This window comes from Sceloporus undulatus, chromosome 9, assembly GCF_019175285.1.
Source record: "Sceloporus undulatus isolate JIND9_A2432 ecotype Alabama chromosome 9, SceUnd_v1.1, whole genome shotgun sequence".
NCBI lineage: Eukaryota > Metazoa > Chordata > Lepidosauria > Squamata > Phrynosomatidae > Sceloporus > Sceloporus undulatus.
The window spans coordinates 24,605,989-24,630,325 of record NC_056530.1 but is presented as its reverse complement, the minus strand read 5'-3'; the positions used below and the strand labels follow the sequence as shown (position 1 = coordinate 24,630,325).

Below are 24,337 nucleotides of genomic sequence, written 5' to 3'. Positions count from 1 at the left end.
AGATAGGTTTTTCCCAAGCAATGGGCCTGATTTATAGAAGGAACAACGACTTTTGGTTCCAGACAGAAATAAGTACACTTTTCATGGGCCTTGTTTATAGCAAAGGCAAGTTTACTTCCATAAAGTGGCAAAGCTACTGTTTCCTGACATAATTCACAATCCTGTATTGATATGACCTCAGACTTAAATATTTGTTCCTGTTTTGAAAATGTTTCCTGGATCGTGACGTTAATAAAATAAGAATAATATTTTATTTCATGTCTTGCAGTCCCTGGCTTTGCTGTATATGATCTAATTCTTTTGCTGCTGATAACAAGGTAGAAGACGTCTTTGTATAAGCCCTCCGGATCCAAGGGTTTTTCATCCATGGATTCAAGTATTCATGGTTTGAAATTAATGTTTTAACATGTATACATTCCCCAAAGCAAAGCTTGTTTGTGCCATTTTCTGTAAGGGACACCTTTTTAAAACTATGCCACTGTATATATATATATATACAGTATACATATCTGCATGCAATGTGTTTAGCCCCACTTTAATTGCCCTGCTATGGAATCCTGGGATTTGTAGTTTCCTGTGGCACTGGAGCTCCCTGACAGAAAAGGCTGGATGTCTCACAAAACTACAATTCCTCAGATTCCACAGCATCAAGTTAAAATGGTGTCAAACTGGATTATTTCTGCGGTGGGGATGCAGCCCAAATTGCCCCTGAGACCCCAATATCATGCGACGGAACAGAAGATGACGGCACTGAGATGTCAATATTTGGGGTTTTGAGGCATTATAACGCAAAGACCTGAGTCGATGCCGCAAAAGAAAGCAAGAAGCCAAACAGACCCACTGAAATATTAATGGGTCTGGGAATTAATCTTGGCGTTCCTAACCCTTCATGGTCCTTCGAATAAAATATGTATTAAAGACTCTAGACTGAGGCTCTTGAGTGTTTTAGCGCCGCAAGAGGTAATAATCATATTCATTACATGTAAACAAGGTTCCCTTTGATCAAATATTGATATCAAAAGATTGATTAAGTCCATTTCACAGAGATGCGGGTTTTTACTTTGGACTCTTCTTAGCCGTTTGCTTTTTAAAAAGAAGGTTTGTTTCATTCTGAAAACAGGAACGTTTAATTAAAACAGGAACGTCCGACTTATCATAGGGCCCACTAGAATCTCCTCCATCCATTAGGTCCTCCTCTCAACTCTGTGGTCAATGTTTGGCAGATGTTGACCATAGAATTGCACTGGGGGAACCTTAAAATGGCTAGAGAAGTTTCTCTTTTAGGACCCTCTAGGACGGTCTTCCAGCATGAGTTGAATCTATGGTCAATGTTTGGCAGAATTTGACCAGAGGACCTAGATGTTCCTAGAGAGAACATGTTAATCTGCCCTGGGTCAGACTTGAACCCGTGCCACTCCTAGTCTGACCAAACCTTCAGCCTTCTGTTGCTGCAGTTTCATTAGAAATGGGTCAAGGAAGAAAGGGCCATTGAGAAAAATGTCATATGCATCACATTGTTATTAAAATCTTCAAAATTCATGTATAAAAGTGAAATGGGACTCGAGTTCTAATCCTGAGACAAAGGAGGGAAAGGCCATCCTGAGCAGATGCATTCCCAGCTTCTTTTTGCAACCAAGAGGCAAAGGCTTGCATCTGCACTGCAGAATAAATGCAGTTTTGACATCGCTTCAACTGCCACAGCTCCATGCTATGGAATCCTGGGATTTGTAGTTTTTTGTGAGGCACCAGAAGCCTCTAATGGCTCTAGGTTTCTCTCTCAAGAGTCTTGAGAGAGACATGTGGAGCTATTAGTGAAGTACAAATCCCAGGATTCCATAGGGAGGCAAGGCAGCACTTAAAGCGGAGCCAAACCGTGTTATTTCTACAGTGCAGAAGCTCCTTGAGGTAAATAGATGTCTCTGAGGGAAGACTTTATTTTATTTTTGCAAAAGAACCATTAAAAGGGAGATTTAAGCAACAAAATCTTCAAATCGCCCTCAGAGACCAACATTCATAAGTAAATCAGGGTTTTATTAGGCCTTCTTTCTCCCTCAGGTCTGCCTAACGACTGCAAAATAAATGCAGCCAATCAGCACGCAGCACTCCCCTTTTGCGCCCAATCAAAGCCAAGCAGGGGTGTGGCCAAGATCTGCCGCGGGAAAAGGGGGCGGAGAAGGAAGGAAGAAAGAGGAGCTGGCCCACGTGAGCGTCCTTTTGGGTCACGTGGCCCCAACTGTCTCCGCGCGTGGCTTCCCCGCCCACTATGCCTCCCGAGGGGGCGTGGCCTGTGGAGGCAGTTGGGGGCAAACAAAATGGAGGAGGGAAGGGGCTGGGAAAGGCCTATTCTTGCCATTGCTATGGGTTTGCTTTGGTTTTCCTGCTGTTCAAACATAAGGGAAGCTTCTGCATTTTGAGAGAGAAATTGGGCTTTTAAGGCAGGAAATTTAATCTAATTCAATTCAGGGAAAGGGAAGGTATATCTATATAAAAATATATATATATATATATATATGGAGAGAGGGATGGATAAATATATATGTGTGTGTGAGAGATTATATATATATATATGTATACACACACAGACAGTATATGTATATATATATATAATTTATCTCAGTCTAGATAGATCTATGTTATCCAAGATATATATGTATATGTGTGTGTATATATATATATATATATATATATATGTTGAACTAGATAGATATAAATTATATATATATAGAGAGAGAGAAAGAGATGGCTAGCTATGTATGTGTGTGAGATTACAGTATATATATATATACATATATATATATAGAGAGAGAGAGAGTATATAATCTATCAATCTAGATAGATAGATGTTATCCCAGCTCCAGGTTTTGCTGTAGAGTCAGATGTATTAAGGGTTAATGGTGATAGAAAAGGACCTTTGCATGTGCTCAGAGGCACTCTTGTTACCTCTGCTCCATTGGAAGGAACATTGCATTTTATTTCATTGTTAGAACATTGCCTTGTATTTGAAGCATTGTGCTCCCTTTGGCTGAGGGACGGCAGGGAGGAAGGCTTCCAGAGCATCCTAAGTAGCAGTTTGTTCAGACCTTGTGGGCAAATCCTTTTTGAGCATTGCTCGCGTTTTGGGAAATGTTGCTGCTCAACCTGAGACACAGCATTCCTGGTTGATCCTGACCTCAGCTGCATAAGGCCCAAGTGTTTAGAGAAAAGGGGCTTTGCATGTGCTCAGAGGAAGCCTTGTTAGTAGTACTGAAAACAATGCTTGACTGATGGATTTAGATGTATTTGTACACTCCCTTGGTCTTTTAGGCAAAATGCTACCTGGAGCATCTGACAAGTAGTTAATTGGACATGGCTCAGATTTCACAATGTGTTGCTGCCCAAATTGAAGGTATAAGAGCCCTGCTCCTTCTGACCTCAAATGCAGAAGGTTTGAGGTGAGAGGGAAAGACTTTGCATGTGTTCAGAGGCACTCTGCTTTGTTGGAAGTAATACCATGCTTTATGTTATTTGAGATCTCTGTTATCACCCAAAGGCCCTTTAGCTTTAAAAACAAAAGACTCCCAGAGTTTCTTTCAAAGATACCTTGCCCTTGGGTTTAAAATCTTAAACTCCTATTAGGAGGCAAGAGAAGCATTCTAGGTTGAGGGAATAGCCCTCTTCGTATGGATATCTCTCCCGGACATAAAGCTGTTGACTTTTGTATTGCTTAGTTGTGAAGACGAGAGGCTCAGAAATGCACACAAAAGTATTGTAATAGCTGGGTTCAAAGGGTGGTAGGAAGACACACCTAAGAACACCTGAATGAACGACGCATGGTGCGTCTACACTGCAGAAACATGCACTTTGACACCACTTTAAGTGCTGTCGTTCCATTCTGTGGAATCTGGGGGTTTGTTGTTTTACAAGGTCTTTTGCCTTCTTTGCCAAAGAATGGTGGTGCCTCACAAAAACTACAAATCCCAGGATTCTGTTAGAGTGGTATCAAACTGCATTATTTCTACGGTGTAGATCCACTCTAAAAGGCAATGGAACTGATGAAACAACAACAACTTTGACCCTGGTTTTGCATCTCCAGCATTTTTCCAAGTGGGAATTAGAGTCTGAAACGTTGGACGCTGTCGACCATTTATTCTTTCTGCTTATTCTTAGGATTTAGCTGCCTTCAGCATGAATCCTAGTGACGCGGGGAAAGGAGATCAGAAGTCCTTTCCCGGCTGCGGCTTCCCCCATTCGTCCCATCGGCTAAGAGGGTCTCCCTCGGAGAAGCACAGCCTCGAGGAGAAATCCGTGAGAGTCAAACGCCGCCGAACCCGACGGGAGCGGAACAGCGTCAAATTTGGCAGGAACGCCAGTGACCAGGCCCCAGAGCAAAGGGGAAACTGCTGGGGGCTGCAGAAGAGGCTGCCCCCTTTCTGGGGCTCCCAGCTGAGGCTCTGCGCTCAGTCAACTCCCATCCGTGGGATCTGTGGGGCGAAACCGGCCGTGATCATCACCCAGAACAGGCTTACGCAGCAGCACCAGGGCATGTTCAACAGAGAGGTGAAATCTGCTGACATAGAGCGGCTGTTGAGCCCCATAGCTGAGCCACAGGTACTGATGGAGGTGACCCCTGACAACCCCATGGAGAAGCTAGAGAAAGAACAGGTCCAGCCTCACAAGCCCCATGAAGCTGCTGCTCACAGATCTGTTCCCACTGAGCAATCCGGATGCGCCGGGAAAGATCTGGGTGGAGGGAATAATGAGGATCCCCTTTGTGTTATCCCAGCCTCAGTTGCAGAACCCCATTGCGGGGCTGGCGTAGGAGCTGCAGAGGCAGAATCCCAGCTGCTGGTCGCCCCTCTGGTTTTGGGGTTCAGTCCACAGGATAGTAGAGCTTTTCAGAGCAATGCCTCCCCTTCCTCCATGGTTTTGAATGAGAAGGAGAACGTCCCCCCTGCTCCCCCAGGGTCAGGAACTGAGGCAGCTAAAGGCAGGTCTCTTGTGAAGGAACTGGCCCAAGACCTTCAAAGGCTTCTGGACCTCAAGGCAAAGTTCGCCGGGCGCAATTTAATCAGCGAAACACGCCAGGCTGTGTTCAGGGTCCTGCGGGAGCAGAAGAGGACCCTGCCGGATTTGTCTGCCTTGGCTTCGCTCAAGAAGTTAGCAAGTGGTTGTGACAGAGAAGCCATCCATGCAGGTGAGGAGGCGACGAGGTTGGTGTCTGTTACTATTAAGACCGGCTGAGTCGCTTTGGGAGATTGCAGCATTTGCAATACAGCTGGACCTCCTTATCCACAGATTTCTTATTTGCGGATTTGAGCATCCCTGGCTTCCAAATACTTTAGAAATATATACATTCCAAAACCCAAAATTTGCCATTTTATATAAGGCTCACCATTTCACTACCCATTGTATTTAGTGAGGCTTGAACACCTGCAGATTTTGGTATCCACAGAGGGTCCTGGAACCAAACTTCAGCAGATAGCAAGGGCCCACTGTATGTATTTAAAAGGTCTAAGTATTTTCAGTCACCATCTTTTTTAAAAAAAAACAGCAACACAGAAATAAACAGACAAGCAATATATTCCAGAGGGTTAGCTTTTACCTCACCACCCGCAATGCTTTTCATTGGATCATTGGGTGTTTGGGCTTCTCATCCCTTGCAAAACTGAGTGCAAGTGCCTTGCTCTTACCTTTAATACAGCAGTATGGAGCCTACTACAAGCCTCTGAATGCTGTTTTGATCTACAGCTCACCTTCATCCTTGGCATAGTTGGGTGACGGTGATGGGAACTGGAGTCCAAGAACATCGGGAAGGCTGTAGTCAGTTCACTACCTATGCATCGATGTTTTCTAAGACCTTCCTATCTGTGTCATCTGCCCACACTGTCACATCCTTGAGTTTCTGCTTCCACAGACATCTTCCTTCTTGTCCATCAAAATTTAACTTCCCAGCGCAGGGGCTCAGTCTCATGTACCTTGCTATGGTATTTTGCACTACTGTGGACTGGTGTGTCACATGGTGGAAGTACAAATCCACATTGACCTTATTTAGTGAATTAGACGTCATTCTTACAGATTCGTGGTTGTAGATAGGATGTACTTGGTTAACATTCTGGAGCACTGAATTTTATTATTGTTAAGCCTACACCACTTAAAAATTCTGTGTTTGAAGTGCCAAGATGCCATAAAAATTAAATCTGTAGCTCCTGAAAAGTCAGCAGATTTAATATGTCACATTGGACTTCACGCTTGTCGTTTTCTGACTCCAAATGGTGTTGCGTAGGCTCATTTCTTCTTTCCTCCTTCAGATTTCAAGAGCCCAGCTAACAGGGATCAGGAAGAGTTTTGTCTGGAATTGAAACCTAGCAAGTGCAGCAGCAGCAGCAGCAGCAGGAACTCTGACCTCGGTGTTTCCCTGAAGAAGAGGAGAGGACAAGAGGAGCCCTTCCTGGCTGGTTTCTCTCCCAGTCCTGGGTATACAGCAGTGAGAATGGTGAGCACCGTAAAGCCTCAGAGAACTACTTAGCAAGAGCCCTGTGTGCATATATTTGAGATGCACACCCCATTTCTCTTTATCAAATAAACCCACAGCAGCTCACAAAAAGTACATTACAAATATGGCACAGTAAAAACAGTCCAAATTACTACATTAGATGTTGTAGCATAAACCAGGAGGTAAAAACAAAACAGGGAGAAAGAGCCTGTTGACCCATATTTAAAGCTTGGCACCGTGAAAAGGTCTTAGCGGCTTGCCTACTATACCTTAAAAGGAACCTACTAGCCCTGTCTGTGGGAGCTCCACAACCTCAGATGCTGGAATAGAAAGATGTGGCTGGACCTCCAGAACATTACTCTTGCCATTTGTCTCGGCCTGTTCCTTTGGAAAGCTCTTTTTGAGCAGAATAGGAGGCAATGGCAGGCAAAAAGCCAGGAGGACAGGGACCAATCTGCCTTGTTTTCTCGCTGCCCTTGAACCTCAGTTGCCAAAGGACTGTAATGATGTTGCTGCTTATTTGTGAGCAGAGGTGGAAGTCTGCTTCCAAGGAGCCAAACTGGTCATCCAGGCTGTGGATGACAAAACCCAGCTCACCTGTAAAGCGCACCTGCTTATTGCAGCCAGGCACTATATTTTAAAGGGTGAACTTGTAAAATTGGCAAGCATATAAAAATGCAGCACCTGCAGTAGCCGGCAGGTTGCTGTGTGAATGAACAGCTGGAGCACCATATTCTGTTTTAGTGCTTGGAGCTGTTGTATAGTTCCTCTGAAGCATTCTGGCTGATTGCTGCCGATGGATTGTTCTGCAAAGGCGTTCCTAGGGCAAACAGATAAATTGTGTGCATGTGTGTGAGAGAGAGAGAAAGAAAGAGAGACTCAGACTGATAGAGAATGCCATATCAAATCCTTTTGGCCAAGAACATTGTGACTGGCAGGGCTACAGAGAAGGATGGCAAGGCTCCCAGGTCTCTATTTTGCTATGGTCACTCTGCAGTAGAACCTCTTCTTCAGTGTCCACAAGTCAGTCCCATGTTGTGACCCAGACATTCCATATCGCTTGGGCCTTTTTGTGCAGCGGTGTCCTTTGTCAGCCACCAGCCACAAAACCTGACAGTCACAAAGCTCTTTCGGCACACATTGCCTTCCAGCCCCCCTTCAGGGAGTCATGATTTTAACCTGAGCTTATATTTTGCATTTTAAAGACCTTTTATCATCAGCTTTTGTTCAGTTGTAAAGCAAATCAAAAGCAGCCTTCATGGTCAGAATAGAGTATTTGTAGGAGTGAGATGGACATATGTAGCCTCATGTGAAAAATAGCAGAGCTGGTATGAGTTGCATCCTTTACGGAAAGAGGCCCTGCCTTAATCTGCCTCCATCCTGCTCTTTCCTGCATCTGTGCTTGACTCCTCTGTCATGGTTCTTCCTCTTTGCAGGCAGAAGAGAGACCAGGCCAAGGAGAAAGCTTTGAAATCTCTATTGAGCCAGAAGGTATTGACCAGTACAGCTTCCATTTGACAACAGTCCATCCCTATCCTCATCTTCATTCTGCATCTTCTCAGCACATGAATTCACCCAGAAACTCTGAGGAGCAGCTCAGAACATCTCAGCCCTGGGAACAAGGGTCAGCAGAGGCCTTCTGGGGGCCCAGAGGCAGGCAAGAAAGGGCTGAAGTAGCCACCAAGAGAGCCTTGCCAAAGAAGCAGATTTCTAGAAGGCATTGCATGCCTTTCACTACCCATGATCCATTGGCTTCATCCAGTCTCACCATGAACAACAGTGGCTCTGACCCTTTCCTCTTGACAGAGCCTCCGCAGCATTCCTGTGTCTATGAACTAAGCCCAGATGTGTGGTGGTTACGTGGGATGGAGCCTGTTCCAGTCCACAGCCTTCATCCTTCCCAGGAATTGCGCAGTTTTCAGCTGCTGGATCCAGGGCTCAGGAACACAGAAAGGGCTCCTGCCGAGTCTCAGACCTCCTTTGATGTCTTAAAGAGCATTTGGAGTCCAAAACCACCCAGGAAAGGAACCAAGCTTCCTGTGCCCCGACCCCTGGCCTATCCCCATTTGGCTCGACAGCTGCCTTCTTCAGGAGAGTTGAATTTGGACCAAGGGCAGCCAGAAGAGTTTCTCCAGCTGTACAACATCATCCCTGAGCAGCACTGCGCCTCCTTCTACAGGCAGAATCCTCAGCAAGACATGGTCATCGCCAGCAGACCTGCTCAGCATGGAAACGACCTCTTCTCTGTACTGGCAAACCCCAGAATTTACTGTCAGAAAGTGTCTGTCGAACAAGGGAAACCCTCAGAGAGCTACCCGATCTGGGGGCTGGCAGAGGCCCCGGAAAGAAGCCAGGGAACCAGGGAGAAGAGCAGCTCTTCCAGGACAGAGAGCCAGGCGGGAGACCTGGAGAGGCTGATCCAACTCGAATCGGCCTGGCAGCTGCAAGCTTTCCAGCAGCTCCCAATGTCCTACTTCCCCCCGTCAGAGGCTCTGGAAGGGAGTGGGAAGACCCCCCTCTGCACCTTGCAGGGGCATTTGCTGGGACAGGCCAGCCCCGAACCCTGGGCCTTCCCCCGGATGAAGTTGTACTGAGGGGCACATGTGGGTGGGCACCTTTTTTGATGAGAAGCCTTGGGGCAGCCCATGGATGCTTAGATAGGGCAAACAAAAGGATGGAGGTGGCCACTTGGAAGAGGCATTTGCTACCTTTAACCTAACATCCCCTTGGGTTAGGTGGTTTCTTCCTTTTTTTAATCCCTTAAAGCACATTTCTTTTGAGCCCAGAAAAGGTTACAGACTTCTCTCTTCTGGGTGGGACAGTCTATGGAGCAATGGCTTTCCAAGCCCAGGGTGCAGACTAGTTGTCCAGGAAAGGTAATGTTGTTACTTGGCTCCATTAAATGACCATATTTCAAGAACACTGTTTTCCTTTTTACTTATAAGGGAGTTAATCCAGGTGATTTTAAAACATTTTGCTAAAGCTGGAAAAGATTTAATTATAAACTTTCAGTCTTAATCATAGTATTTGAGTATGACGTTGTTGACTACCCTTCTGTCATCAACTTACTGTTGGTTTCGGACGTTTGTGTCTGCGATTGCCTTAACAATCTTGCTCTTACTAAGGGCTTCCTGGCTTCTGGAGTTACACTAGTTTGGCTATTTCTCTGACTCCATTCAGCACCAACCTTGGAGGAGAGAAAATAATTCTTCTTTTATATTGTCTGGTCCAACAAGGGACTTTGCAGCAGTGAGCACTTCCTTACTTCCATACTAAGAAACCTGGGGAAGTAATCTGCTAATTGAGAAGTGATACGGAGGGTGAAGTGCGGCTGTTTTCAAGAACAAAACACAGGAAATGCGTTGGTGCAGAAATATCCAGAGATGGAGATGGCTGTCAAGCCCTAGTCACTATTAGCAAAAATAAAGGGTGATATTTCTGTCCCTAATTGCTTTGCTTTTGTGGATGATAGGATGCGGTTCTTCCACAGCTTCCACACACATGCTGAGCCTCCTTTGCCATCCTATGAGAAGATTTCTGCTTGTAGGCAGTTGCTCTTCTTTCTGGCTTGCCTTTCCTTGCTGCTCAGTAAGCAAACATCAAACTCTAATTTATCTTTGGAGGGGTTGGCTTTTTCCCCATTTCTCTCTTTTAATATCATACTCTTCTAGACGGGGAGTTGCCTGTGCAGATTATTTCCTAGTAAATTATGCTAGATGTGCAAACCGTCAGAGCAATAACTTTTGAGATGGGATAATTGCTAGCATGATGGTCAATGCAAAACACTCATCCAAGCGAACAAATGAGGGACACAGCAGAAGTACTTGCTTAATGAAGGATGTGCTCAGAGACCTGGCAGTGAGCTGCTCAGCCTCAGTGATTATGGGAAGGTAGTCGGAGGTGTGCGCTTGGGACATAGATCACTTCCAAAAGATCACACACACATTATACTCTACATTAATCCGTAAAGATGAATCCTGCACGATGGTAATGTCTCTGCTTCAAGTCCCACCTCAGCCACAAATTCACTAGATGACCCTTGGCACGAATGATATCTCAGCCTCAGCAGCTCCCATTTGTAATGCGCAGTGATGTGACTAGCTTATATTATTGGGTTGTTGTAAGTATTACTGCAACAATATCCACAGTGCAGGGGCAGGAGTACATACTGGTGAGGGCAACAGTGGCTGAGATGTCTCACAGAAGGAGGGCATTAAATGTGGAGTTGAACATTTTGGTGGTGGCTGGCTGCCATGTTTTTACAAAACTAGGAAGCCTTGGCCACAGAGAAAAGCCCCTTTGCAAGACAGTGATGGGATACTGCACCCTTGCAGGCATCCCTGTGCCGAGATGCAGATTTATTAAATCCGTTGTCCACTCTTTGTTATGGAAACCTGCCTCCAAAATGAAGGGTAATTGCCTGGTTTTGCTGTTTGTATTCCATGTGCAGATCCCGCTCTTAGTCACTCTGGAGCATCGCAGCCGGCTCAGCCGTGGCAAAAGAGTCATCACTTGCCTGGGGTACACAATGACCCAAACTGGCTCCTGACTCTCATACCTCTCCTGATCCTGCTGTGTCCCCAAGAGATTTCAGGCAGAGGTAATGAGCGTGAACTCTTCTGCTCTTCCTCTTGGAAGGAATAAGCCAGGTATGTGGTGTGGGTAAGAATTACATTTGGGTCTGCCTCCCCTTTTTCTTCACTGTCACTCTGTCACACCAGACATGCTTTCCGAGCTCCACAATATCAGTTGTTCCCTGCAGTGCTCCCGTTTCTGGCTGGGCTCTCAAAGCAGAAATAGATGGCATTATCATAGCTAAAATAATCTGGTTTCCTTAGGCTTGAGGGGCACATGCAAGGGCAAGCGCAGCGGTGTAGAAGTTGTAGTAGTTTTCTGACTGGAGCTGCAGTGTCTCTTTTGTGACACCCACTGAAGGGATGGGAGTGGATTTTCCTGTACCCTAGACTGTTCACACTGGGTTGAGATTGTCGAAGACCTCATACCTGTGGTCTTATCTGTGGCTATATCTACAGAGGATGGGCAACTTGCAGCCCTCCAGAATGGTTGGATTCAAAGATATAGCTGTGTTAGTCTGGAAAATCAGTATGCAAAGGGATCTTGTATTACTTTTAAGACTAACTGAAATAAAAGTTGGTAGCATGTGCTTTCGTAGACTTGAGCCTACTAAACATGCATCTGAGGAGGGAAGCTTAAGTCTAGGAAAGCTCATGCTACCAACTTTCAGTTAGTCTCAAACGTACTACAGGAGCCCTTTGCAAACTTGTGTCTCTCCAGCTTGTATCCTTGTTGTTAGCATGACTGATCCTAGAATCCTGGAGTTGGAAGGGGCCTCATGGGCCATAGAGTCCAACTCCTTCACTCAGTGCAGGCTCTCCAGCTAAAGCATTCCCAGCAGCAGGTATCTCCAGCCTCTTTTTAAAGATGTTCAAAGAAGAAGACCCCACCACCTTTCTAGGCAATTGGCTCCAATGCACAACTGCTCTTAGGGTCAAGAAATCCCTTCTTATGTCTTATGCTGTGACTTAAAACCATTAGACCTGGTCCTACTCTCTGGGCAGCAAAGAAAGAACCTGCTCTCTCCTCTCTTTGGCAGCCCTTGAGATATTTGAGGAGGGTGACCATGTCCCCCCCCCCCATCTTCTCTGCACCAGGCTGAACATGCCCAGCTCCCTCAAGCTTCCTTCACAAATGTTGTTCTCTGCAAGAGTGGCTGGCAAGGGCTGATGGGAGTTAGAGTCCAACATCTGGCAAGAACAGCAGGGAGGCTGAGGGGCAAGTCTGGAGCTGTGTGTATCTGCAGAACAGCCTTCTGACCTTGTCGCAAGCCCTCCTACCTCTGCTATGAAGATCATTACCTTCTCCTTGGAAGAGGGAGGACAGAAGGTTAATTAGTTAATGGCCTTAGGCTGCTGGGAAGAAAGCTGTAAGTGCTGCTCTCATTGCCACCGCTGGCAGGCCCTGCAAGTAATACTCCTCTTAAGTATTTATTAAGGGGAATGCACTGACCTGCATGCCTTTTTTGCATTCTAAAACTCTGCCAACGCAATTGTCTGTGTAGCAAATGGGGACATCTCTTAAGTAGCCAGTGTTCATCCATAGGCAGGGAACCCAGAAATCCCCCTCCGGACGGGGCAGAGGGTATCATTCTGCCTGCAACGAGGTGCTTCTCTAATGATCTGTGTATTCCTACACAGCCAAGGAATTGCACACGTGATGCATGTTTGTTCACTGACCCACTGTGTGATGTTGTGTTGATGCTTTCCTGAGTTCTGTCAGTAAATTCCACATATTACAAGTGGAACCAGCCACAAAATCCGCAGCATGGAGGGGTCTCACCTATCCAGAATGCCAGCTAGCCGTGCCCTTTTTGCAGTATACTCCCATTCCCCTTCTCTCTTCGTTTTGTCATCCTCATAGCTTCAATGACCCCTGGACACTTTGCATCCTTCACCCCCTTAGGGCTTTCCCCCCTAAAGACTTGGAGAAAGGGAGCTTCTGGAAATCTCCCAGCACCTGCCTGGGCACCCCCTGCTCTGGGTCCATTCCCTTTTGGGAGACTGTCACTGGAAGCTCTTTGGCGTTGTGCAATATTTGTGTTTAATTACAAGCAAACAGACCTGAGCATAGGTGGGGATGGAGCATAAAAACAACCCAACAGTACAGAAAGACCAAGTGTTTCTCTTTTGGCTCAAACTGAAGTCTGGCCTTAATTTACTTATTTTACAGAGATGCCAACTTCTCCCACCAGCAATGTGGTTTTGCCTTTAAAGTGGAGCCTTCTGCCAAAATGGCACTCACTTTCCAGAAGAGTGCTCCAAGGTTTTCTTGAAGCATAAAAAGGAGAAAGGGACAGGGCAAAGGGGGAAATGTGGAAACACCTTTAAGACTAACTGGTTTTTATTTTTGTATGAGCTTCCATGGATATAAACTCACTTCACTGTGGGCCATTCACCTGCAATTCTCCCATCAAAGATGAGGCTTGAGCACCTTCCCCTGAGCCACTGATGCTGTCTTAAATGTAGCCTTAACTTCAGTAACTGTCATCTGTTCAAACTTGCAATGGCACAAATGCAGGTGTGTGTTGTCTTGTGTTGAAATCCCATCCTATTCACCCATTTGGGACAAGCAACCACTGACCTGCCAAATGTTAGTCCACATCTCCCACCAGCCCTAGCCAGCATAAGTTGTGATCCTATCACATCGGGAGGGCCACAGCTGCCCATACCTACATGATGAAGATGCAGGCCAAGACTAGGCAATCGGGTGGACAGATGCCTCCTTATATTCTGTTGGCATCACTGGGACATCCCCACATCTCCTCACTGCTTTCTTTCTCTTCTGTGGGTTGCTGTGTGTGAGGTTAGGGGGCAGAATAAGTAGCAGAATGGGCTGTAACCACTTTGGATTGCAGGTGGAAGATGGCTCTTTTAAATGCTCCTCAGCATCTTGCAAAGGGAAAACCAGAACAGTAGACAAAGTGCTCGGGTAGAATCTCTGGTCTGATATTCTAGCTTTCCATTTGCAGTGAGGGCTGGGGTTTTTTGTCTGACTTTTCTGGAGGTAGCGGGGCTTGCCTCTGGAATTCAGACTCCTCCCCTCCATGGGTCGGGGGGAACGTGCCCTCCTCCTCCCAGAGCCCCACTGACCATTCTCCAGCAGTATGTATGGTATGCCATGCATGAATTTTTGTTCATGGCACACCTGAACACATGCAAGATAGCTCACTCCATGTGCACAAGTGCACCAGGAAAACAAAATTGATGTTGTTAAAAACAAGCTCCCTTACTCCATTTCCAGGAAACCTTGGACAAAGTCCCTGTGTGTGATAAACGAGTGTCGGCATGGACTGCCTTCCTACTATTGCATCTTTCCAGAGGATTCCAAGATGGGTTTGCCGTCTTCACCGAACCAGTATAGGATTTCCTCTTCTTCCTTCTCCTCCGAGTTCCCAGCCTTCAGAGCCATCCTCAGCTTCGCCCAGAACAACCGCTGCGCCTCGGACTCTGGCGGCCATGTGATGTAGGTCTTCTTCAGCATCACCTTCCGCATCCGGTAGTAAGCAGAGAGCTCGCGCTTGGGGATATCCTCCAAGAAAACGGGGATCAGCACGTCCTTCAGTTCGTCAAAGAGACGGTAGCTGGCTAGCTGGATCTCCATGGAGCACCACTCGCTCTGTAGGTAGTTCCTGCTGATGACGCAGATGGTGTGCCGGCTGTTGTGGATGCTCTCCACGATGTTGTCGATGATGTACTTCCCTGGCTGGAAGTCCCGGTGGTGAAGGCACAGCCGGAAGATGGGACTCCCTCCTTTCTCCAGGTTGGGGACCAAGTGCTCCAGCACCCACCTCTCATCTGTGGAGTTGTAGGAGACAAAAGCGTCAAATTTGTAGTCTTTGCCCTGCCGCCAGTGATCGCTGACCCAAGCACGCAAGATGTAGAAGTGGTATTTCAGCGTCCAGTAGGCCCGGTGGAAGAGGACCGGGAGCAGCATGTGGAGTAGCAAAGCAGGGAAGGTGAAGGAGAAGAGATACAAGCCCACATCTTGGTAGCAGACATGGGTGTCGAAGCTGTAGACATACCTGTGCTCCCCAGAATGGCAGGAGTAATTGTACAGGTAGACCACCTGAACCTGGCTGTTGTTGAGCCACCTCTGGAACCAGATGTTGTCGCAGGTGCATGTCAGGGGGCACTTGCGTAGGTCGAGGTATCGCAGTGAGGGCAAGCTTTCCATCACGCTGCCGTTAATTATCTGGAGTTCATTCTTCCCCAGCTGCAGGTTGCGCAGTTTCGTGAGGTTGCCAAAGACCTCCAGGGTCAGCGTGCGAAGGCCGGCGTTCTCCAGGTTGAGAGTGACCAGGTTTCTAAGACTCTTGAATATACTGGGTGGGAGGTCGCCCATCCCGTTGCTGCTGTCCACCATGGTTAGACACTCCAGTTGCTCCAAGTCATCGAAGACATCTGGCGCGATGGAGAGAATTTTATTCTCCGACAGGTATAGGTTGCGCAGAGAGGTCAGGCCCTTGAAGAACTTTGGTGGGACGATTTTCAGTCCATAGGGTTGCTGAGCCTGGAGCTTGAGGTCGTAGACCTTGTGCAGGTTCAAGAAAGGAGGAGGCCTGTCTTGCTTCATGCTGATGTAATTTATCTTGTTTCCCATCAAGTCCAGCACTTGGAGAGTGCTCTCCATTGGGGCAAAAAAGCTGTGGCAAATGCTTTCGATGCGATTGCGATCCAGGTAGAGGTTGGAAAGGTTCCTCAGCCCCTCAAAGGATATATTGGACAACTGGCGGATGTTGTTCCCTCCCAGGTCCAAAATACGGAGGTTGCCAAGGTTCTTGAAGATGCCTGGGAAGAGGACCGAGACGTGGTTGTTCCGGAGGTTGAGCGTGTGGAGGTTTCTCAGGTCGCGAAAGGTGTCGGCATTGAGATCAGTCAGTAGGTTGTTGTCCAGGCGCAGCATGCTAAGTTCTTTTAAACCCCTCAAGGCTTTTCTGTCCAAATAAGCAATGGAGTTGATGTTGAGGTGGAGATTTTTGAGATTTGGGGCATAGCGGAAAGCCCAGCTGTTAACGGAGAGGATGCGATTGAAGCGGAAAGAGATGAATTTCAGCTCTTTTAAGGGAGTGCTGTGCAAGCAGGACCGAAGGTGGTTCAGCAAGTTATGTTCCACGATGAAACTCTGCAGTGTTTGATTTTGCACCGTTACGTTCCACATCTCCCTGACGCACCCCACCGATTTGAGGCGATTCCTTGAAAGGTCCAGCAGCTGAATGGGGGGACACTCGGAGAAGGTGCCGGCACTGACGTTCCTGAGGCCATTGCTCTGCAAGTGTAGATTGTAGGGGGGACGCTTGGATTTCCCAAGGAAGTGGCACATGTGGGTTAGCTCCGAGCGTTTGTTTAAGCGCAAGCCAGAATAGTCCAGGCTGTGAGGCTGCAAGTCGGAACGGTCCAAAAGCTGGAAGACATCTAGGCTGTTTCCCGTCAGCTTCAGATAAGTGAGGTTCCGTAGGCTGACCTTAGCAAAGGAAGAGACGTCTGAGATCATGTTATAAGAGAGGTCCATCCATTTCAGGTTCTGCAGGAACTGCCGCCTTTGACCGTCCAAACCGTGCAAGGAATTGTTGCAAAGAGAGAGGACGGCCAGGGAACATGGGAGACCCAATCCCGACTGAAGGGAGGTCAGGTTATTGTTGCAGAGGTACAGATGCTCCAGCCTGGTCAGGCTCTGTAAGCTCCCAACGATCTCTGCAAAGTCCCCAAAGTCATTGAAGTGGAGCCACAGTTTCCGAAGGTTCTGCAGTGGAGCCAAGGCATCCGAATGGATTGTACGCAGGTGGTTATTGTGCAAGAAGAGGAGGCTGAGGTTGGCCAAGCCCTGGAAGACGCCTTTGGGCAGATCTGTGAGGCTGTTGCAGGAGAGGTTGAGGCTCTCCAAGGCAGTGAGGTTCTCAAAGGCCCCGTCCTCTATCCTCTCCATGAAGTTGTTGCTCAGTTGGAGGATCCTCAGCCCAGGGAGGTGGTGGAAGCTCCCAGAAGGAAGGAAGCGGATGGAATTGTGGGACACGTTGACCACCGTGGCGTTGCTGGGGAGGTCGCTCACGGCGCTGGAGATGTCGCTGAGGAAGCGCTGCATGCACTTGAAGGACCCCAGGTTCCCCATGGACTGGATGCAGTTTCTGAAGCCGTAGGCGGATGCCCTGTGAGCCTGGAGAAGGACCAGGGCCAGGAAAGCGGGCAGCAGACCCATTGGGCGGTCAGTCAACCGGACGCTCCTCCGGACCCCCAAGGACACCTAAAACCCAAGAACAGGTAACGTCAGTCACTACCTTTGATTGTCTTCACACGACGGAAGTCTAGGCAGAAAAGGGGATGGCACCAGACACAAAATAAGAAGAAATAATAACAAAAAATAAGAGACAATGTGGTATAGTAGTTTGAGGGTTGGCCTAGGAGTCTGAGAGTCCTGGGTTCAAATCCTCTCTCAGTCAGAGAAACCCATTGGGACATCATGGGCAAGTCACACTCTCTCAGCCTCAGAGGAAGGCAAAGTACCTCTGAAGAAATCTGGGCAAGAAGGCCCAAGGAGGAGATGCCACAGATCTAAGTCAGTTTGGAGGAATGTAAGCTATTTCGTCCCTTTAAGTTGACTCTGATCTGTTACAAAATGAAATTTCCCTCCAGTCCCCAAATTTCTAGCATTGCAATTTGCAGAGAAGTGAGACGCTGTTGCAAATGATCATGCCCCCCCCCCAAAGCCCTTCTCCCTTTGCTGTGTTTGCAAACGGAAAAGGGCTGGGGATGTTGTCCTAAGGAAATGTTTCAGGTTTGTATTTTTAACGTATTCTGTTTTAACTCATAACTGTTCTAACTTTTAAAAATGGTTCAATTGTGTGTTTTTTAAATTTTATATTTATACATTTTAATATTGTACTGTTTTTAAATTGTATTGTTTTAAATCTGCTGTTCACCACCTTGAGTCCCTATATTGGGAGAAAGACAGGAGATAAGAAAATAATAATAATAATAATAATAATAATAATAATAATTCCCTTCCAAACTTTGCCCCTTGGGTGTTTCTTAAATAAATTCTTATTTAAGGGGTAAAACCCCCATGGTTGCCCCCTCCCCAGTTCAACTGGGGCTACAAAACACAGGAGGTTAAAACACACGACGGTGGTGCAAACAGATTAAATAGCCATGCCAGTCGGCCCCCCCCCATTAAAAATGCCCACATTAAGGATTAATAATGGACCCCTTTCACAGTAACAGCGGAAGAGAAAAGCAGAAATTGGCCCTCTGCCCCTTCGCTTCTCACTTCCTCCCAGGTGCTCCTTAAATAAAACTCTTACATTTGCGTGTTATTTTCAATGCTTCTTTCCTTTTTCAAATCAGCAGCATCCAATTCCCTCCCCCAAATTGTCCCATTCATTACTAATTGTGGTTCAGTCTGCATCCGCAATGCAGAAATAATCCAGTTTGACACCCCTTTAGCTGCCATGGCTCAATAATGCTGAGGAATGCAGGCAATTGTAGTTTTGCAAGACCTTTAGCCTTCCCAGGATTCCACAGCATTGAGCCATGGCAGCTAAAGTGGTGCCAAACAGCACTATTTCTGCAGTGCGGATGCTGCTTTAGTCATATGCATTTTGCGGTGTCCAGGTGCATTATTTCTACTGTGCCGATGCACCCTTGGGCTCTGGGAGACCAGGGTTCGGATCCTGGTTTGGCCGTGAAAACTCACTGGGTGACTTTGGATGGGTCACATTCTCTCAGCCTCAGAGGAAGGCAACAGCAACCCGCACCCCAAAGAAACCTTGCCAAGAAACCCCCATAATAGGGCTGCCATAAGTCGGAGTCGACTCGAAGGCACAAAAACAAAAGCAGAGGGGCAATTGTGTTTATTTGCTTGATTTATATCCCGCTTTGCTCATGAAATGGGACTCAGAGTAGCCTGCAATGAGTATGTTTTTGTGCGTGTTTAAGTGTGTTATCTGTTTGTGTGTGTGTGTGTGTATATATATATACATATATATATATAATAAGGCTGTTACCCTATAAACACTTCCCTTCCGAGCAGAAAAGTGTTGTGTTGGGCGATAAATTAAGGCCTCTATTTATACACACAAAGGAGGAAAATGGAATCCCAGCTGCTCTCTATACTTAGCAGCGCATGCGGCCGTCAATCGCAGCCATTGCATGCTGCCAAGGGAAATGCCTCTTCTGGGGCAGTTCCCGAAACCTTTCCTTAGATGCCCTCAATGGGAGGCCTTCTCCTTCTCCCACACAATTTCATCAGGGCTCCTGGCTTGCATTTGGCCAGGCATTTCTCTCAAAGTCAGTGGCAGCCGAGTGGATTATTTTGTGATTTGCGTGGAGCAGATGCTTGAAAGAATGGCGATGCCACAAGCCTTGGCATTTCTTTCACACCAGGTTCCCTGCAAAATGGGCCCAAAGTAAGAATTTTCTGGGGGGAGAAGAAACAAAAAAGCCCAGGTCTTCCAAACCGGTCTGAAAATTGCATTAAAATGTTCAGGATGTCAAATCCAAATATTAAATTTGGTCTGAATAGGTTCATCGCTAAGCTGTCCAAAACAAAACACAATTAAAAACATGGATTTTGGGAGTGCTATGCAAAATATATCTATTATTATTATTATTAGGCTGCAATATCTGGTTGCATTTAACCTAATCTGCCTTTTGTTGGTCTTATCTAGACATCTTTTTCTTCTGCTAACTTTCTGCAAAGGCTTTGGTAGGCTAGAATTATCATTAATATCATTATCATTATTACTATTAAGCTTTATTTGTAAAGCACTGTAAATTTGCCCAGCGCTGTACAGGCAATCAATTCAAATAGATAAAATAAACCTGCTGATGGCATACATTATTATTATTATTATTATTATTATTATTATTATTATTATTTTCATTATTATTTTCATTATTTTCGCAGGTCTATTTTATTTTATTCAGTTTTATCTACAGTGCTGTGTACATAAAATAATAATAATTATTATTAAACTTTATTTACAAAGTGCTGTACGTAAAACAGAATAAAATGAAACAAAATGCATGTTAATACGTCTTAACATTCAAGCAATGAAAGATAGCAGACCACAAATTAAAACAATCACATTGGATCAAAGGTGAACGTATTCAAAGGAATAATAGACAGAACTGCCAAAAAGGACGGGGGCAATTTCCAAGGGCAAAATGGTCTTCTCTGGCCTCCTATTCGCCAAAGAGCCTTCCAGGACAGACAAGTGGACTTTAGTAGCCCTAGACCAGTGGCTGTTTATGGGACCCCGAAATGCTTGCGCAACCAAACCATGCCGGGGACGATGGGCCTTTTTCTTACCCGTTTCTCCTGCGCAGCGAATCTTGGCATTCCCCGGTTACCTGGACTGAGCAGTTCAGTCTTGGTTTGGCCAATGCTGCAATCTCTTACCTTGCGTGCAAGAGTTCCTTTTCGAAAGTGTGCATGGACTTTGTGTGTCTGTGTGTGTTGTTCTACTTAAGGAGGAAGTTCACTAGAGTTTTGGTTTTCGGTTTTGTTTCTGGCATGAAAGGGAAGAGTCTTCTCCTTTCTAGGAGATGATGCCCAAAGGCATCCGAAAAGGCGAAGGTTAGGGCTTTGAGAGTGGGACGGATGGAGGCCCTCTTCTCTCTCCAGGAGTTTAGGCATTCATCCATTTTACATCCCGCCTTTCTCCCAGTGAAGACCCACAACGCCTTCAAAGCACAATAGACATTAAAAACCCTGCCTATGAAAAGGTGAAATGCAGTGAAATGCTGCTGTTGTTGTTGTGTGCCTTCAAGTCCTACCTGAGTCTGGAGACCTGGGTTCGATTCCCCTTTGCTGGGCCATGAGGAAACCCCTTTGGGGAAGCCACACTCTCTCAGCCTCCAGGGAAGCCTCCTCCGGACAACTCTTGCCCCAAGAAAACCCTGCAATGGGTTTGTCGCCTTCAGTCGGAAATGATTTGGACATTAAATTCCGCCATAAATCCAGAAGCGACTTGAAGGCAACCGACAACCATAAAAGGAAAGGTGGTCATTATAGGAAGGTCATTATGAAGCCCTATATAATGGCACAGATCTGATATGCTATAATACAATATGGCACCGTGAATTTGAGTGGCTTCAATGAAGAGGGGAAAGTTTGGGAGGGGAAATTCAGTCTAAAACCACAAACAAGATTATAAAATTAATAAACATTGTCATGACACAGTTATGATAACAATACTATAAACGTGTCAGTTAATACAAATCGTATGTATCATGAAATAGGTTTTCTTGTCTGATGTTCTTTGGTGCAAATAGTATCTCAAGGCAACACCTGGTTTAGTGCTGTCTCTGTGACAAAGAAACTCAGCGCCGTCAGATAGACCACAGTGCAACCCACTTGCAGCTGTAGCGACAACCACAACGTTGTGACATGAGCCCAACGGGGCCCTGACACGCTCCGGTCGGATGTTGTTGGATTGCAGCTCCCAACATCCCTGGCCAATGCAGTTGCTGGGCTGCTGGGCGTTGCAGTCCAAGGGCTTTGCAGGAGTGAACCAAAGTGCTGGAAGTGAAGGGAATCAGGTTTGAAATGGAGGCAGAGAAGTCACTGTTTGCAGCATTGAGTTGGAAGAGGCCTAGCATTCTTTCAAGGAAGGGCTTCCCAACTCTTTCCTTTCCCTTCCTGGTCCCTCTCTTTCAAACCATTCATTCCTTGCCCTTTTTCCTGCCCATTTGGGGCTTTTCACAAAGGTGCCAACTGCCCCGACGTGGGTGACCCCTCCCAGACGGTTCATGCGTTTCCCCTTTTGTGGGTTGCGGTTGTGTCCTTTTCTCTCCTCTTGGTGGCATTGCACAACAAAACCCCAAAGCCCCTCTTCTTCTAGGGAAGGGGGAAGTGGATGATGGGCTCCTTTGGCCTGGGCCAGCCCCACTTGCAGAGCATTTGGGGATGTGGAGGGCAGGGGAGTCTGAAATGTCCAGGCGCAGACAACAACAACAGACCTTAAAACACACCAAGCCATTTTAATGGATGACATTGAAACACCCAAAAGCCCCCTGTCCCTCTTGCTTGGCCCCTTCTCCCGGCTGGCAGAGGCCTGGGCTCCCTTGGGCTTGGCCCTGGGAAGGGAGCCCTCTCTCTTCTGGGGCCCAGGGGCCCTTGTCTGGTGGGCCACTTGGAGCCAGGCCTGGAGGCGCCTGGCTTAGGAGGATGGATTCAGCCCCTTTGGCTTGGCCCAAGGAAGGCCCCCCTTGTCCTTTGGGGACCCTGGCCCCAGGAAGCCCCCTCCGTCCGATGGATCTGGGGTTCCGCAGTCCCTTTCCCCTTCTTGGCCAACGGACCAGGAAGAGGGCGGTTGGCCAGGCAGCCAGGGCTGCTGGGCTCTCCAGCCGGAGGAGCCCCGGAGGAATTGGGGGGGCTGGCTCTCCCTGCTCCCTCCTCCCTCCCTCTGCCTCCTGGAGCATCCTTCCCTGCCTCCTCCTCCTCCTCCTCTTCTGCTGCTGGACCACTTTGGCCTCCCCTCCCCTCTCTCTCTCTCTCTCGAAGCGGGAGCGCGCCAGCAGCCTCGGGGCCGCGGAGGCATCGGCGGAGGCGCGGGTCCTGGGTGCGAGTCCGGCGGCGGCGGAGGCGGAGGAGCAGGAGCCGGAGCAGGATGGGGCCCCGGGGGCTCCTGCGGCTGCTGCCTTGGCTCCTGGCCGCCCTCCAGCTCCTGCCGCCCGAGGCCTCCTCTTGGGCCAAGTACGTCAAGGGCAGGGTCAGCACCAAGGAGGTGAGCAAAGCCAAGGGCTGGGGGGGGATGATGGGCATCAGGAGGAAGATGGTTCCAGACCCCCCCCCAAAAGGGGCCCCCCCCCCCCCCCCCCCCCCCCCCCTTTTAGGGCCCCCCCCCCCCGGGTTTTTATTTTGGGTGGGCATCCCATAATAGGCCTCCTGCGGCGATGGTTGCCAAGGCGACATCCCTTTAGCCAAAAAGGGGGGGGGGTCTGGGGGAGCAGATGCCAAGGAAGAAGGGGGCTTCTGGGGGTCCCATGGCAGAGAGAAGGGGCTCCAAGGGGCCCCAAGAAGAGCCCCCCAGAAGAAGAAGGGCTTCCAGAGAGAGAGGGAGGCAGGGGCCACAGTCTCTGCCAGCCCCCCTTCCTTCCTTCCCCCAGAGATTGAGGGCTCCAGGAGATGAGACCCCTGCAATAGCCAAGCAAACCGATTGATAGACTGGTAGATAGCTAGGGAACATAGTCTATACCAAGCCCTAAGGCTTAGGACTCTGTGAGCTGCCCCCTGCAATAGCAAAGCAAAGCAAACCAATTGAGAGATCAATAGATCAATAGATAGGTCAGCAGATAGATAGACAGATAGCTAGGGGACATACATACCAAACCCTAAGATTTAGGGCTCAATGAGATGCCCCCCCAAGATGGCAAAGCAAAGCAAACCGATTGATGGATCAATAGATAGAGAAGTCAATCAATAGACAGACAGACAGACAGATAGGGGCCATATATACCCCCACAAGACATAGGGATCTATGATGTACTCCCTGCAATGCCAAAGCAAAGCAAACCAATAGATCAGTAGATCAATCAATAGATAGATAGATTCCTCCCCAAAGAATTAGGGCTCTATGAGGAGCCCCTTGCAATGGAAAACCAAACCGAACCAAGGGAAGTTTTTAATCTGCTGGGAAGAGGGTTGGAAGGGCCAGGGGTCAAGCGTCTTTTGCGTCCAGAAAATGGGGCCGGGAGATTGCCCACCCCTAGAGCCAGACCCTGGGGTTACGGCCGGCCCCCCATTTCCACGGTTTCTACTCTCCGTGGCTTGAAAATATTCCCCAAAGCAAACCTTGGTTTTGCCATTTGATATAAAGGGGCCCCATTTCACGATGCCCTGTCCATCGTGGGACTTGAGCATCCATGGATTTGGGAGTCCCTGAGGGGTCCTGGAACAAACCCCAGCAGAGCATCCGACACCCCCATTTTCTGGCCCTGGTCCTTCCAACCCTCTTTCCACCAGAATAGAAACTTCCCTTGGTTTGGTTTGGTTTGGTTTGCCATGGCATGGCATGGCATGGCATGGCATGGCATGGCATGGCATGGCATGGCAAGTGGCACCTCATAGAGCCCTGCATCTTTGGAGAGGAATCTATCAATCTATTGACTGATTGATCTATCCATCTATATATTGTTTTGCATTGCTTTGCCATCACAAGGATCACATCATAAAACCTAACTCTTGGGGGTGGTATATGTGGCCCCTATCTATCTATCTATCTATCTATCTATCTATCTATCTATCTATCTATCTATCTATCTATCTATCTATCTATTGATCTGTTTATTG

At 47.5% G+C, this 24,337-nt stretch overlaps 3 protein-coding genes across 3 annotated transcripts in view; 2 read left to right on the top strand and 1 right to left on the bottom strand.

The window, feature by feature from the left end:
- Positions 1-2,157: 2,157 nt before the first annotated feature.
- PRR19 (proline rich 19) lies at positions 2,158-9,495 on the top strand. Its single transcript, XM_042440047.1, has 4 exons — positions 2,158-2,202; positions 4,147-5,173; positions 6,288-6,472; positions 7,909-9,495. Exons 2-4 carry the CDS (start codon positions 4,165-4,167, stop codon positions 9,064-9,066), a joined length of 2,352 nt encoding a protein of 783 aa, XP_042295981.1. The 5' UTR covers positions 2,158-2,202; positions 4,147-4,164; the 3' UTR covers positions 9,067-9,495.
- A 3,583-nt stretch (positions 9,496-13,078) lies between these two features.
- LOC121915650 (toll-like receptor 13) lies at positions 13,079-20,746 on the bottom strand. The gene is made up of 2 exons (XM_042440046.1): positions 20,354-20,746; positions 13,079-17,287 (listed from the first exon to the last, which is right to left on the bottom strand). Exons 1-2 carry the CDS (start codon positions 20,381-20,383, stop codon positions 14,351-14,353), a joined length of 2,967 nt encoding a protein of 988 aa, XP_042295980.1. The 5' UTR covers positions 20,384-20,746; the 3' UTR covers positions 13,079-14,350.
- A 1,740-nt stretch (positions 20,747-22,486) lies between these two features.
- TMEM145 (transmembrane protein 145) overlaps positions 22,487-24,337 on the top strand; it is a 22,498-nt gene continuing 20,647 nt past the window's right edge. The window contains exon 1 of the mRNA XM_042440048.1: positions 22,487-22,772. Within this exon, the coding sequence (XP_042295982.1) occupies positions 22,656-22,772 (117 nt within the window). The 5' untranslated portion in view covers positions 22,487-22,655. The remainder of the gene's footprint in view (positions 22,773-24,337) is intronic.